Raw genomic sequence first — 13141 nt, forward strand, 5'->3', positions numbered from 1 at the left:
GGACAAATGGATGTCCATTTACCTTCATTTGTTAAGTAATTTACTACATCAGAATTCTGAACCATAATGCCAAGTTACAACTTCAATATTTTATTGTAACTAAGGGGTAATAAACACTAAAGAACATACACCTAAGCCCAGAACAACACTGTAAAATTTTACTGTATTAATAAAATAGAACACACCAGTCTTTAATTTTTCCACTTTGACAAAAGTAGAATAATCATTACTGTTCATTGATATTTCTAACAGGCTTACATTTTTCACAGCGAAAAATTATTTCACAGTTCTGTAAAAGGATCGGATAACACTTTGTTATATGGAACTAAATATTCAGTAACAAAGATACCTGCATCCTGACATCTGAAGAAGAAGAAGAGTTTGGATTTGATATCCCGCTTTATCACTACCCGAAGGAGTCTCAAAGCTGCTAACATTCTCCTTTCTCTTCCCCCACATCAAACACTCTGTGAGGTGAGTGAGGCTGAAAGACTTCAGAGAAATATGACTAGCCCAAGGTCACCCAGCAGCTGCATGTAGAAGAATGGAGACGCGAACCCGGTTCACCAGATTACGAGACTACCGCTCTTAACCACTCCACCACTCTGGCTCCACACTGTACATTTGCTACTGTACAATGCAATTAAAGATCAGTATCAAGTACCTGAAAAAGGTTCACTCACTTAGCCATTTTAGTGGTTGTATATATGTAAAAATATCACATATGTTTATGCACATAATGGACAATTAGAAACCAAGTAAATTAAAAAAGCTGATTACTACGCGCAATGGTAAAGATTGTACAATCAAGTTTTAACAATCCTACCCACAGAAGGTATTACAATACAAACATGAAAACTGTCATTACTTTAGAAATGAACAATAATGATATTTTAAAAATGAGTACATTACTGTTCATTGTTTTTTAAATCATGGTTTCTTGCATATGGTCAAGATTTGTATGCCAACAGCAGCTTGGCAATATTACAGTAACATTGTGAGGGAGTTCAAGAATAGCCAACCCTTCTTCATTCAAATTAACAAGGCTCTTCTTGCCTAGTATCATGTTACGTCAAAAGAAAAGCAACTGGAGTTCTGTTCTATTGGTCAGCTGTGCTAGAGAAGTATTTATTTCTTTTTTTATTTTCTTTCTTTTTTGCCAAGAGCTGCTCTCAAGAAGTCAGTCTAAGAATGTTAGGCACAAATCCAATTTATAACACTCATTTCAGAAGACCTTAGGAAGGTCCTTATCATTTTAGGAGTCTCTACACTTTGAATTACTAACAGCATTTGCAGGAAGGTAAAGCAAAGATTCCAGTTTCAATTGCCACAGAGTGGTAATACAGCAAGGAATCAAGCAAATTCTTCAGGTTTTGTCTAAAAGTTTGCTTTTCTAAAATTAACCAACAGAAAATTGTACTGTGCTAGCAGAATTAAAACTAAGGATATGTACATTTGTTTGCTACCTTATAGAGAACTTTCAGCATATGTCATAACTGAAACACATTCTTGATATCCTTGTGAAGGAGGTAGAATGCAGTTGTTAAAGAAACTACAATAAAACCTGATTATAAAACCTGCTGCAATTATTGATATCTGAAACTATTACACATCAATTTCCCTTTACTATAGTTATACAATTCATAGATCTTTAATTTGCAACAAAGCTTATGTTAGTCCCCTAAAAGCATATACAAACCCCGAAAAAGAGATCCACAGGCTGAAGTTTGCCTCTGCCTGTGCATATCACTTTTTGGATTGGGAATTACAGGCATGACTTGGATATGCATCTAAAATAGCATCCAAGTATGGATGTAGTCCACTAGCATGCATTTGTCTTGTTTATTTGAATGTACATTCCCTACTATATTATAGTAGAGGCAACTCCCCACTTATGTGGGAGTTACATTACGGGCCCCTGCATGCATAAGAAAAATTGCATAAAGTGGGGAGAACCCTCTAAACATCCCTTAAACACCCTCTCTGCTGCTCTCTCTTTAATCCATACCAAAAATACTGTACCCAAAAATCTCCGCAAGTAGAATTGAATCTCTGGGGCCAGCAGGAAGCAGGGTGTGTGGGAAAGCACTGTGCATATGTGCACAAACATCCAAGTGGTGGGATGCCTGTACAAGTCACACACGAATTTTTATGTGCCGCTGTAGATGGAGCAGGACAATATAGCCCTATCTACACATAATGTAAAATCTAACAAACTGCAGAAAATTAGCAACCCCAGAGCATATCTACCTGTGTCACCTCCAGATCCAGTTGATAAAGCTGGCATGGTTTAGTCTGTGAGCTGCAACAAGGACACACACTAGAACAGCGCTGGAGCCAGAAGGAGGTAGAAAGTTTCAGTTCAATTACATGCAGCTGGGTTTTCTACGAGATTGAGGCAATTTCAAAGCAATCCTGGAAAGAACAGAAACATAACAAATAATTATTAGAATTATAAGTTGCTGTAATTTGCCAATGTATATCTAACCTAGTTTAGCAACTTGAAAACTATTTCTTCATACTACGTTATTTTAGGATCTTAAAAATAATACGTACTATCCAGATGGGGTTTCCTTTAATCTAATCTATGTGTAAGTTACAGCCACAAACCAAACAGTTGCTTGGGTTGATGTAAGGGACTTGTGCTAACCTGGCAGATGATTTATTTATTTATTTATTTTACTATGAGCAACTGACATCCTCACCCTCTGCATACAAAACTGCTTTTCGAATTCCACATCATTTCAAAAACAACTTCCAATATAGTCTATTAAAGAAAAATATGTCTAAAAACCCATTTCCGAAAGAAACCTGGAGACTGAGCATTTGCCAATTAGAAATGTTTTGGTGGGGTTGTTTTCGTTTTGTTTCTTTTACAGTTTGAGTACTTTCCACTAATACAAATATCTATAACCATCCTAACAGTCATCCCTATGGTATGGATCTCTCAACCATTCCAATGTATTTGGTGACAGTACTCACTCCAGAAATGCAGATATGAAATTGTAAAATTTTAACTTAATGAAATTTTTGTTATTAGGATTATTGTGTGCTTCTACTACATGCTGAATGACCACTTCTCTGTAGGATTATCATGTTGAATATTAAGCCACAATTATTAACACACCCTGCATTAAGACTGGCATAACAAGTAGTGTCCTCAAGTGGAGAGGATGAAGGAAAGAGTGTTAATTTTAACTTGTAAAAAATGTAATAAACGTAGAGTGGCTTTAGCTTTTTCCATGGATATATTCAAATGTATTTTTGTGTCCACTATAATAGCTTACGATAACTACAACATTTATTTTAAGTTTTTAATCAGGTCATTTTTGTCATTCCTATTAATGGAACTAGAGGCAAACATGTTTTAATATACAAATGATCACATGCTAAAAGATTACTGAAAAGTAATCAAAGAACTATAATTAAAACCCATCATTTACTGCTGGCAAGAAATAACTTCATTTGAAGCTGATTCTAAAGCACCATTTATTTGTTTGTTTTCACATAATTAACTTCAGCTTTTTAACAGGCTTGTTTGACAGCCTACAAAATTGTTTGACAGAAAACTGGGTTATATCCAAGACAGAAGTTCAAATGTTTCATAGGATATTTTTGTAGAGAGTTTGATTATTAATATTCAATAGATAAATGGGCTGTTTGGGGATAAATCTATGGGCCTATATAACTCTGCACTGCATTGCGGTTATTGTGTTCTGGCACAACTCTATTTACTCAGTCTTAAAACAGAAGAAGGCAGAATATCTACACACAGATTTTAATTTTTTTTAAGGCACTTGATGCCAGGCCAAGGACACGCTGTACAAGTTTTGCAAAGCATCAATTCAGTTTGTCTTGGTGCAAGTGTAACATGCACAAGTCAAAGCTGGAAAATAAAATTTTAAGATCTGAACCTAGAGAGTCACAAAGCTATCGCAGAATCAAACTAGTTATTGAAGCCAACCAGGTCTTAAAAAAATATTCATTTGTTCATCCACTAGTTTTTTAGGTATATTCCTTGAACCTTTTATTCCACAGCAAAAGTGCATTATCTATATTAATAAACACCTAGGTTGTAAAATACTAATTGTGATTGCAGATACTTAAGTTTAAAGACCAAAGCCTTAATAAATATAGAAAACACTTAATATTAACCAGTGAGGATGCCATTCCTCATTTTTTCTTTATTGTGGTTAAATTCCTTGATATTAACTTTCAAAAACCCTTATTCTAAAGGGTTGTGTGGTATGAAGTTATTCCCCTCAGAATCTCTATGTATATATTAGTGAAAATAAATGACCTGGTGAAATCTTTACCAGTTAAAAGCTTAATATTTTGTTGGAATGAAACAAGATTCTTTTCTCCAAAACTTGTAAATTAAGTTACATTTTTTCAGTGATGTTTGCTTTGGCTAAATTTGTTTCAAAATGCTTTGTAATTTTGTGTCAGAATCCAGCTATAAGTACTGCTGTCTGCTGCATGGAATCGATTTGCTGCAACACAGAAATACCAGCTGTTATAGTATGTCCTGAGAGGGATTACCGAATATTCTTAAATTGAAGTTCAATCCATCTTTCCATAAAAACACAAGCAAAAGCCAGGAACGTAAAAGGAGTATCAAGTGCACCTGAGGCATTTACAATGCCCAATAGGACTGTTAGAATCAGCCCTTTAAAAAGGCTCATTTTTTGAAATTTCATTATTCCAGTTGTACCTTGCTTCTATATCACACTGTATCAGATTCTTCTGGCAACTACCATGTGGAAACAGTGAAATATGTGAAGTTCAGTGACATGTTGAATTTCCACCAGGCCCTTAGTAACCTCTCAGGCTCCTGTAATACTTGTGACATCTAGTGGTTATGTGGAATGGTGCAGTGGCTTTGATTCACAATATCTAATGACACAATAAGGACCCTTCATTCCCTTCTTCAAAAAATAAAACACATGTTTGGTAGCTTAAGAAAAGGCAACATCTGAAAATGACAATGTACCTTAAAGAAGCCAATCTATAATATGCCAGAAAAAAATTTTTTCCTTCCAGTAGCACCTTAAAGACCAACTAAGTTAGGTCTACCTATCTGTAACTATAATATGCCAAGTACAATTATTCCTCTACAATAAACAACAGCTGCTCTTGCTACAACACATGAGCTTCTATATTAGAATGTATATAGCACACTTCCTACATATTTTTCACACAGGTATTTCATATGTCTTCTCAGAAATCCTTGCAACAGCTCTAGCAATACGTATGTCAACATTATCCCCATATCACCAATGAGAGACTAATCACAGCTAAGCTGAAATTTGACTTCAGAACCTAATGCTCAGGCCTTCTATCAACTATGCTACTATCGTTTTGGGAACATTAGTGAAATTTTAGAATATGAACAGGATATTTATTTACTTCAGTCATGCAAGCTGTTTCACACAGCACATACAAGACCACAAAAATAATCACAGCACTGAATTATTTCAGTGCAAAATTACATCTCTTTGAGAAGTTTATACTGCTTTCCTACACAACAGCAAGTCTTTTCTTGTCAATCACAAAAGACTTTTTAGGGCATGTTTGAAAGTGACTCATCTTGTTTTCCCCTGCTGTATTTTGTAACTCTAGTACGTTATAGGACATTTCAGAATCACCACACTTTTCTGTGTATAACATGCCCCCTATTTTCGGGAACTCAAAATTAAGAAAAGGAGGGGGGAGATTCCCCAAAGTTGTTGAGATTTTTTTGAGGGGGAGGATTGCCCAGAATTGTTGAGCTTTTGGGGGGGCAGAGTTGTTGAGCTTTTCTTAGGGGGGAATGCAATAAATCGCTCACCTGTCAGACTGACAATGCTGCTCACATTCATCGCCAAAGCAACCTATCCTCTGTCCCATCGCTGAAAAAAAGTGCACGTCGCCCGTCCAATTGCCGCAGCAACAGCCAATCAACACCAGCCCTTGCCGCAGCCACCAATAACAATCTCCAACTCACGGCAGCAACCAATCCCATGTCCCCACAATGCGCTACACATGTATAAGATGACCCCTAATTTTGAACATGATTTTGGAGTAAAAAAAATAGTCTTATACACAGAAAAGTACGGTAGTTTGCTCCAAGTACAGAACAACTTTGGGAAATGTGGAAATTTTACACACATCAGTAAATATGAACAGTTTTTGTCAGCTTTTCCTCTAATTTTAAATTGGTATTAAATATAAAATCTGCTCCAGAACACATCTGTGCTTGAAGACAACAGCTGATTTATATGTTACAAACAAGCAGGAAAAAGATACATTGTTCTCAGTTCTTCCTGTCAACTGTTGTGAACTACCTCCAGTACCACAGACACTATACTATGCCCCTGAAACACCAATTGCTTTGGATCACAAACAGGAGAATGCTAGTGCACTCACGTCCTGCTTAAGGGCTTCCAACAGGCATCTGGTTGGCTACTATGAGAATAGTATGCTGAACTAGATGGGTCTTTCAACTGAGCCAAAAGATTCTTATTATATGTGTCACCTGGGGTGCCTAGATTTTGATGCAGCAAAAATCAACAAGTCCCGCTTATGGTATTCAAACTATTCCCCACTTCTAAAATGTATACATCTGTACTTGAACTGCACCTGGGAAACAAAGCTTGAAAAGCCATTTATTAGAATTTCCCATTGTCACAATTATTTATTAGGATGGAATTTATTCTTTTATATTTCCATATCAGAAAATTGATAAAGTTTGACCTTTGCAGATCCAACTTCCAAGACAGACACACAATATTTACCTCACCTTAACAAGGCTACAAAACATGATTCTTACTTCTATTTGAGAAAGTCTAAAATCCCAAATCAAAGATAAAAGCCTAAAGCAAACATCTACTTAAAACTGCAGCACAATGTTTTACTAAGTGGTGAAAACAGAAATCAAGTTCTAAAATGTTTGTTTTCACACTTTTCTTCCCCTTCAGTAAATGACATGGGGTGGAAATTTTTCTGTTATGTAAGTTCATTAAGAATGAATGTGTGCCAATTACAAATAAATATTAGGCAGGCTTGCCAAGGTATTTAGTTTTGTTTTACTAAAAACAAGTAAGCTAAACATGCTAAATAAGATCACCCTCGATAGGAAAAACTTCCAGAAAACTCACACTGCCCCCTATTTCACTTGAACCCTCCAAATTCCAATATGTTTTAAGCGAGGACAGTTTGGCACAATGCATATTTTACAATTTACTCTATGTACTACCAGAGAGATTAACAGAGTCTGTTAACACAATCCCAGAGACCTAAGTATTTAAATTCCACCACAGGACATTTAAAATCTACGTTGTTAAATTACGTTGTTAAATTTATACATTTTCTGAGGGGGTTTTTATTCTGAGGGAATGAAACAGAAAATTGATTTAAATTTAGTCATTTCAAATGTTATATCTATATATTTCACAGAGAGTGCTTTGAATGCTTTTAAATTGATATGAAAGCAAAATTATATTAGGTCTAACAATTTAGCAAGAGTGCTCATTTGAAGCCGAAGCCTTTTTCATGAATTAATTCAACAAGAGAAGTGGTGAATAGCATCCTGTTCATGCAGAAACAGAATATTTCCTTACATCTACAGGTTCAGAGCCAAAAGTATTAAGCATGGTCACAGAGCTACTGACCCAATTCCATTCTGGGAGCTTAAACACTCATGGAAAGGCAAAGAGCTCCATTTGTGTTTAGTTCTGCTCCTTTTCTATTTGAGAGCATAAAATTTTTATAATATAGTTTCCTACTAAAATAGGAAAATCTAATTCAGCACAATAATTTTTCTAAGACCATAATGGTTTCAATACAGCATTGTTCATTTTGCTGAAATAACAAAAAGCCAGGAAATGCAAACATTAACTTGGAGCTCCTGCATATCCTGTATAGTCACAGTATACATTTCATAAGAGAAAATAGTACTATGAGGGTGAGGGGAGCAATCCAAGTATGCAACCTCCCGCTCCCCATTTAGTAGACTTTCTTAAAATAAAGCATATAAGCTTTCTTTTTAAAAAATTGTTGCTTAAATTTGGCTTACACTTGTAACTCCTACTGTTACTAATAAATATTTAAAATTTGACTCGGGTCACCTGAAGCAGAAATTCCAGTAGTTTTACATTTTCTTCTAGACTGATTTGTATGAATGGGACTATTTTTCTTGCCACCATCATATTCTAAGAAGACAATAGGAATGGGGGAGAGCTCCAAATTCCTGAACCACAAAAGCACTAAACACCTTTTACTGAAAGAGTTCAAGGGTCCCTCTATCTTGGTATTGCTTACATTGATTGGGATCAGATCTCTAGGATTTCTGGCAACAGACATTCCCAGCCCTATATATACATTATATCTTTTGAATAAAGAAAAGAAATAATTATACACAGAAATGTTCTTATCCACTATAAGCTATAAGCAGTGTAATTCTTTGTTTCTCAATGGAGATTCAATATATAATCTGTGTAGATATACCACTTTATAGGGTTTAGTCACTAGGATCTCACAACATACATACCCCATACACACATGTTGATAACCTGCATTAAAATGAGCTCAGTAGTGTTCCTAAACTCCAGAGCCTGGATACTTGATAACAACACTGCAAAGGCTAATTGAATTTAGATGAACATTTATTTGAGTTGTTTTCATTAGGCCATCAGCTCACCCCGATGCTCTAGACTGAATATGGAAAATAGGATATTACATACTGTTAAAAATATCAAAGAACTGAAGCACTGTAGAGAGAAATGTAAATGTCATGCCCTAGTGGTCTATTTTAGCAGTAGTTTCTTTTGGCCAGAAGAGGGGGCCCACACTCTGTGAGAAGCATAATTCCCTAAACACATTCGCACATAAAGCTGTATTTCTCTAAAGCCTGTCTCGGATAGCAAGTCCTCACAATCACAGGTGACATCTGACTGGCACCATGATCCACTGTGCCTGTAGCAAGTTCACTAGTTACCTCAGCCAAATATTTAAGTCCTAGCACAGTGGGAAGATGAAAAACATTGGAACAGCTGGTCCCCAAATATTGTAGTAGACTTTAAGGCAGCTTGTCATGAAGATTACACAAATGAAAGCCAGTATCAAAGAAGTGTCCAAGATTTCAAGGTAATGTACTAAGCAAATTTGTGGGGGAATGATGAAACCCATACTGGGGAAAACTGTTCAATAATGGCATGATCATCTAAAACTCTTATACAGATAAATCTCCAGATTCCAAGGTGGCAATCTCAGAGCCACTAACTTTCTAAATGGTTTATGGACAAAGAAATTTGGTGTCCAAGCCAGAGCATGGTGCCCAGTCCATATGTAAGAAGGATAATACCTTTGTGGAGACAAGGACCCCAATAAAGAGCACCCAGGGAGGTCGATTTAAAAGATCGTTGTGTAGGAAAAATATGAAGGAATCAAATTCCAGCAATGGCATACTTTCCCACCCTGCACAAGACTGTCAGACACTTAAAAACAGGATGTCTAGCACAAGATAAGGATTTGCCCGTTTATTAGCTTCTAAGTTCTCTAGCAATGCAAGTTAAGCAATAACTTCAACATACAATAATATTATTGCAATTAACATTAATTCACACAAAAAACTGTCTAATACATAAATCTGACAGACTGACACTAAAAGCCAAACAATGGTAATCACAACTCAAATTTTATAATATGCTTAAATCACATAGATGAGTGAACGAACCAACCAACTACTGGCAGCAGCAGAGACAATACTACAATAATAAAAGATATTAAAAGACTCTTTAAAAATTAGAAGATTAAAGGCCAGAAAGAGTTTTTAAGGAGGTTTTTCCTGACATCAAAAGGGCATTAATGTGTACACTAGATGAGCCTCTTCAGAAAGCCACTTCATTAGACTGACGCCTCCCTCACTTCTCAGTCTGGTGAAAGTCAGGCTGACTGCATGTTCTCTCTGCATACCAAATGACTTGAGTGAGGGGGCAAATCATGAACTACTGGTCCTCTATAGAGGGGAATAAAATTAATTGTGCAATTCACAAAAACCAATTGAACCTTTGTGCCATATGCTGCTGCTAATGGTGGCGTTCATGCTGTTGATGGTAATAATGATAATAAATTTATTACCTGTCCTTCACTAGCAGCTCCCAGGATGGGCTTTGTCAATTTAAAATCAGTATTGGAAACACATTAGTCACAGAAATAGGGTGGGTTCTGAAACACACAGGCAGCCAATAGAACAGGGGCTGTTTAAATTCTCAAGTCAACCAGGCCAGTAATCTGGCCAATGCATTTTGAACCCATTGAAGTTTCCAAGTCACCTTCAAGGGCAGCTCTATGCAGAGTGCTCAGGGTGTTCAGGATGGTATCGTCGTAAGCAACCTGCCAAATCCTTATCCACAATCAAATCATGGATGATAGGTGTTTTATTCTGGAGAGACCTGGCATTTAGCAGCAAAGCCACAAGCCCAGAGAGTTGACTGGTTGGCATCTCCAGATTCTGAGATACTGAGGGTGCAGCAGAAGGGCAAGGGCTTTGATGTAACTAGTACTCCTCCACCCATATACCTTCATCCAACTCCATACCTCCCCCTATCTACCATCACAGGAATGGTATCCCTACCCCCCTGGCCCAGACACCTGCATTCCTTAATCCATCTCTAATCACAGTGATAAAGAGATACAACCATCCCAGCTAGAAACCACCTCACCTCTTACCTGAGCTGTTGCAAATGCTTCCCTGTCTCTCACCTGGAGTGGGTCAGGTGGCTTTCTCCTGCACTTCACCCTTTACACACAACCAGTCTCTCACCACAGCTGAACACATTTCCATGAACAGGACACAAATATCCAACAAATATCCCAGGTAACAACTGGTGATGGCTTAAGAGGAAGTGTTCCAATCAGAGCATGTAGCACTGTCATGCTGGAGCTGCACAGTAGCCTCAATTTGCTGTGACAAGACAGGATCGTTCAGAAATGATTCATAGGCACTCAGAGCATAAATCAGGTATAAACTAGCCTTAATCAACAACATTAGGTAGCACTACACCATAACCCTTTTCTCACTTGGAAACAAGTGAAGACAAGAGCAACCAGAGCAACATTCTCTTCAATATGGTGTAAAACAGCTAGACTTTTAGCATTCACACTGCTTCAGATACACTGGGTAATAATATATCAGGACACATGACAATGAATCACGAATAAGGATTAAAATAGAATTGGGATGCATAATCCAGTAGTCTATTCCCCAAACACTTAAACTTGGTGGGGGAGCTACTATTACACCATCATTAAACCTTTCAAAAGCCCCGCATTATCCTCAAATTACAGATGGGGAACTGAGTCTAAGATCATAGCAGCTTGTCAAAGGCCATCACTGAGTTTGTGGAGAAAATGCTCTCTCAATCAAGAACTACCTGGCTCTCACTTCTTAATCACTGTGGTACACCAGAAGTAAAGCAATTATGCAGTCCTCCCATCGTAACAGTAATGCACTTCCTATATTTGAAATCAAAACGTGAAACAGTGTCAAAATATTTACTGAGTCACCCTTATGCCAAATAGTATTTTTTAAGTGTGCAGACTAACACAAATAATATTTTTATGGTTACCTTTCAGCCATGATTGCTGAGGAACAAAGAGCATCAGGGAGTACAAGGCATTATACAAGTACAGTGGTACCTCGCAAGACGAATGCCTCGCGAGACGAAAAACGCGCAAGACGAAAGAGTTTTCCGTTTTTTGAGTCGTTCCGCAAGACGAATTTCCCTATGGGCTTGCTTCGCAAGACGAAACGTCTTGCGAGCTCTTGCGAGTTTGTTTCCTTTTTCTTAAAGCCGCTAAGCCGTTAATAGCCGCTAAGCCGCTAAGCCGCTAATAGCCGTGCTTCGCAAGACAAAAAAACCGCAAGACGAAGAGACTCGCGGAAGGGATTAATTTTGTCTTGCGAGGCACCACTGTATATGCAGGCATTTACTAGTGTTCAGTGAGTGTTTTGCAGTATTAGCGACAGAACTATTTCAGGGCAGGGTAATATAGAGGGAACATGAAGCATTATAGCAGACTTATTGTTAGCAGGCTTAGAGTCAATGCTCAGAATTTCCCAGAAATGTAAATAATTGCTACTAGAAATAAATTTCAATGGGAACTGACCCAATTACTCAAGGCAAGAGCTTCTGCATGTGGGAACACAGAATATGGTTTGGGGCACATAATTCAGTTCTTGAGAATCTGTTCTGCATACACATACAACTCTAGCGCTTAAGAGTGTGTAATACATAATGAGTTCCCTGAAGTCAGAAAGGGCAGCTGAACATGATTTCTAGGGACTAGGCATGGGGCTTTAGTACCCACAATCCTACTTTTCCTCTAACCTTGATAAACAAACCCAAAATTGAGCAATATTGCATCATTATGTAATTTTTACAAAGTAAATTATGCATTTTTTCCGTTTGCATAATTTATCCAGGTCACAGGATTCAGCTTTGCTTCACATAAAACTTGGACTGTTTATATGCAGTGTGTCAGTATCACAAAGCACTCACAAATCTGATTTTAAAAAGAGCTTTAAAAGATAGGAGAGCAAAGAAATAGCACTAAGGACACAAGGAGAGCAGGACATATTCAGTAAGGCTTCCTGAATGGGTGCCATTAGCATACTGATGACACCATGCCCCAGTCTTCTAATGACTGCTCCAAGCAGCTCTATATAGATATTAAATAGCATTGTGGTATCCTGCTACACAACCCGCCCCCCTCAAAAAACACACAGTGCAACCAACTCGCAAATACTCTCCAGGAGGAGACTATAATCAACAGCAATGAAAGTTACAGAGAGATCAAGAGCAGAGGGTTACACTCCCCTGTCCCTCTACTGAAAGTGTTCATTCATCAGAACAATAAAGGCTAATTCTGTTTCAAAACCAGGTCTGAGCCCAGACCAGAATAGGGCAAGACAATCTATTTCCTCCCAGAGTGTCTGGACAGCCACTACCCTCTTAAACATCCTACCACAAGAAGGGGCATCAGACCTGTTTCACAGTTTGGAGCTCCCTGACACATATTGCCATTCCATAGTGAAAGCAATGCCTTAAGAGGATTGCCAGCTCTGGCTCCTGAGAAATCATGCAGAGCATTCCAAAGT

The 13141-nt window shown here is 37.6% G+C and overlaps 1 protein-coding gene across 20 annotated transcripts in view; it reads right to left on the reverse strand.

Annotated features, from left to right (window-relative positions):
* MPP7 (MAGUK p55 scaffold protein 7) overlaps window positions 1-13141 on the reverse strand; it is an 83948-nt gene that overhangs the window by 51149 nt on the left and 19658 nt on the right. For all 20 annotated transcript variants that reach the window (XM_083579746.1, XM_083579734.1, XM_083579740.1 and 17 more), the window contains exon 2: window positions 2251-2415. In XM_083579746.1, coding sequence (XP_083435872.1) covers window positions 2251-2287 — 37 coding nt within the window. In that variant the 5' untranslated portion in view covers window positions 2288-2415. The remainder of the gene's footprint in view (window positions 1-2250; window positions 2416-13141) is intronic.

This window comes from Podarcis filfolensis (assembly GCF_964270895.1).
Source record: "Podarcis filfolensis genome assembly, chromosome: 12".
NCBI lineage: Eukaryota > Metazoa > Chordata > Lepidosauria > Squamata > Lacertidae > Podarcis > Podarcis filfolensis.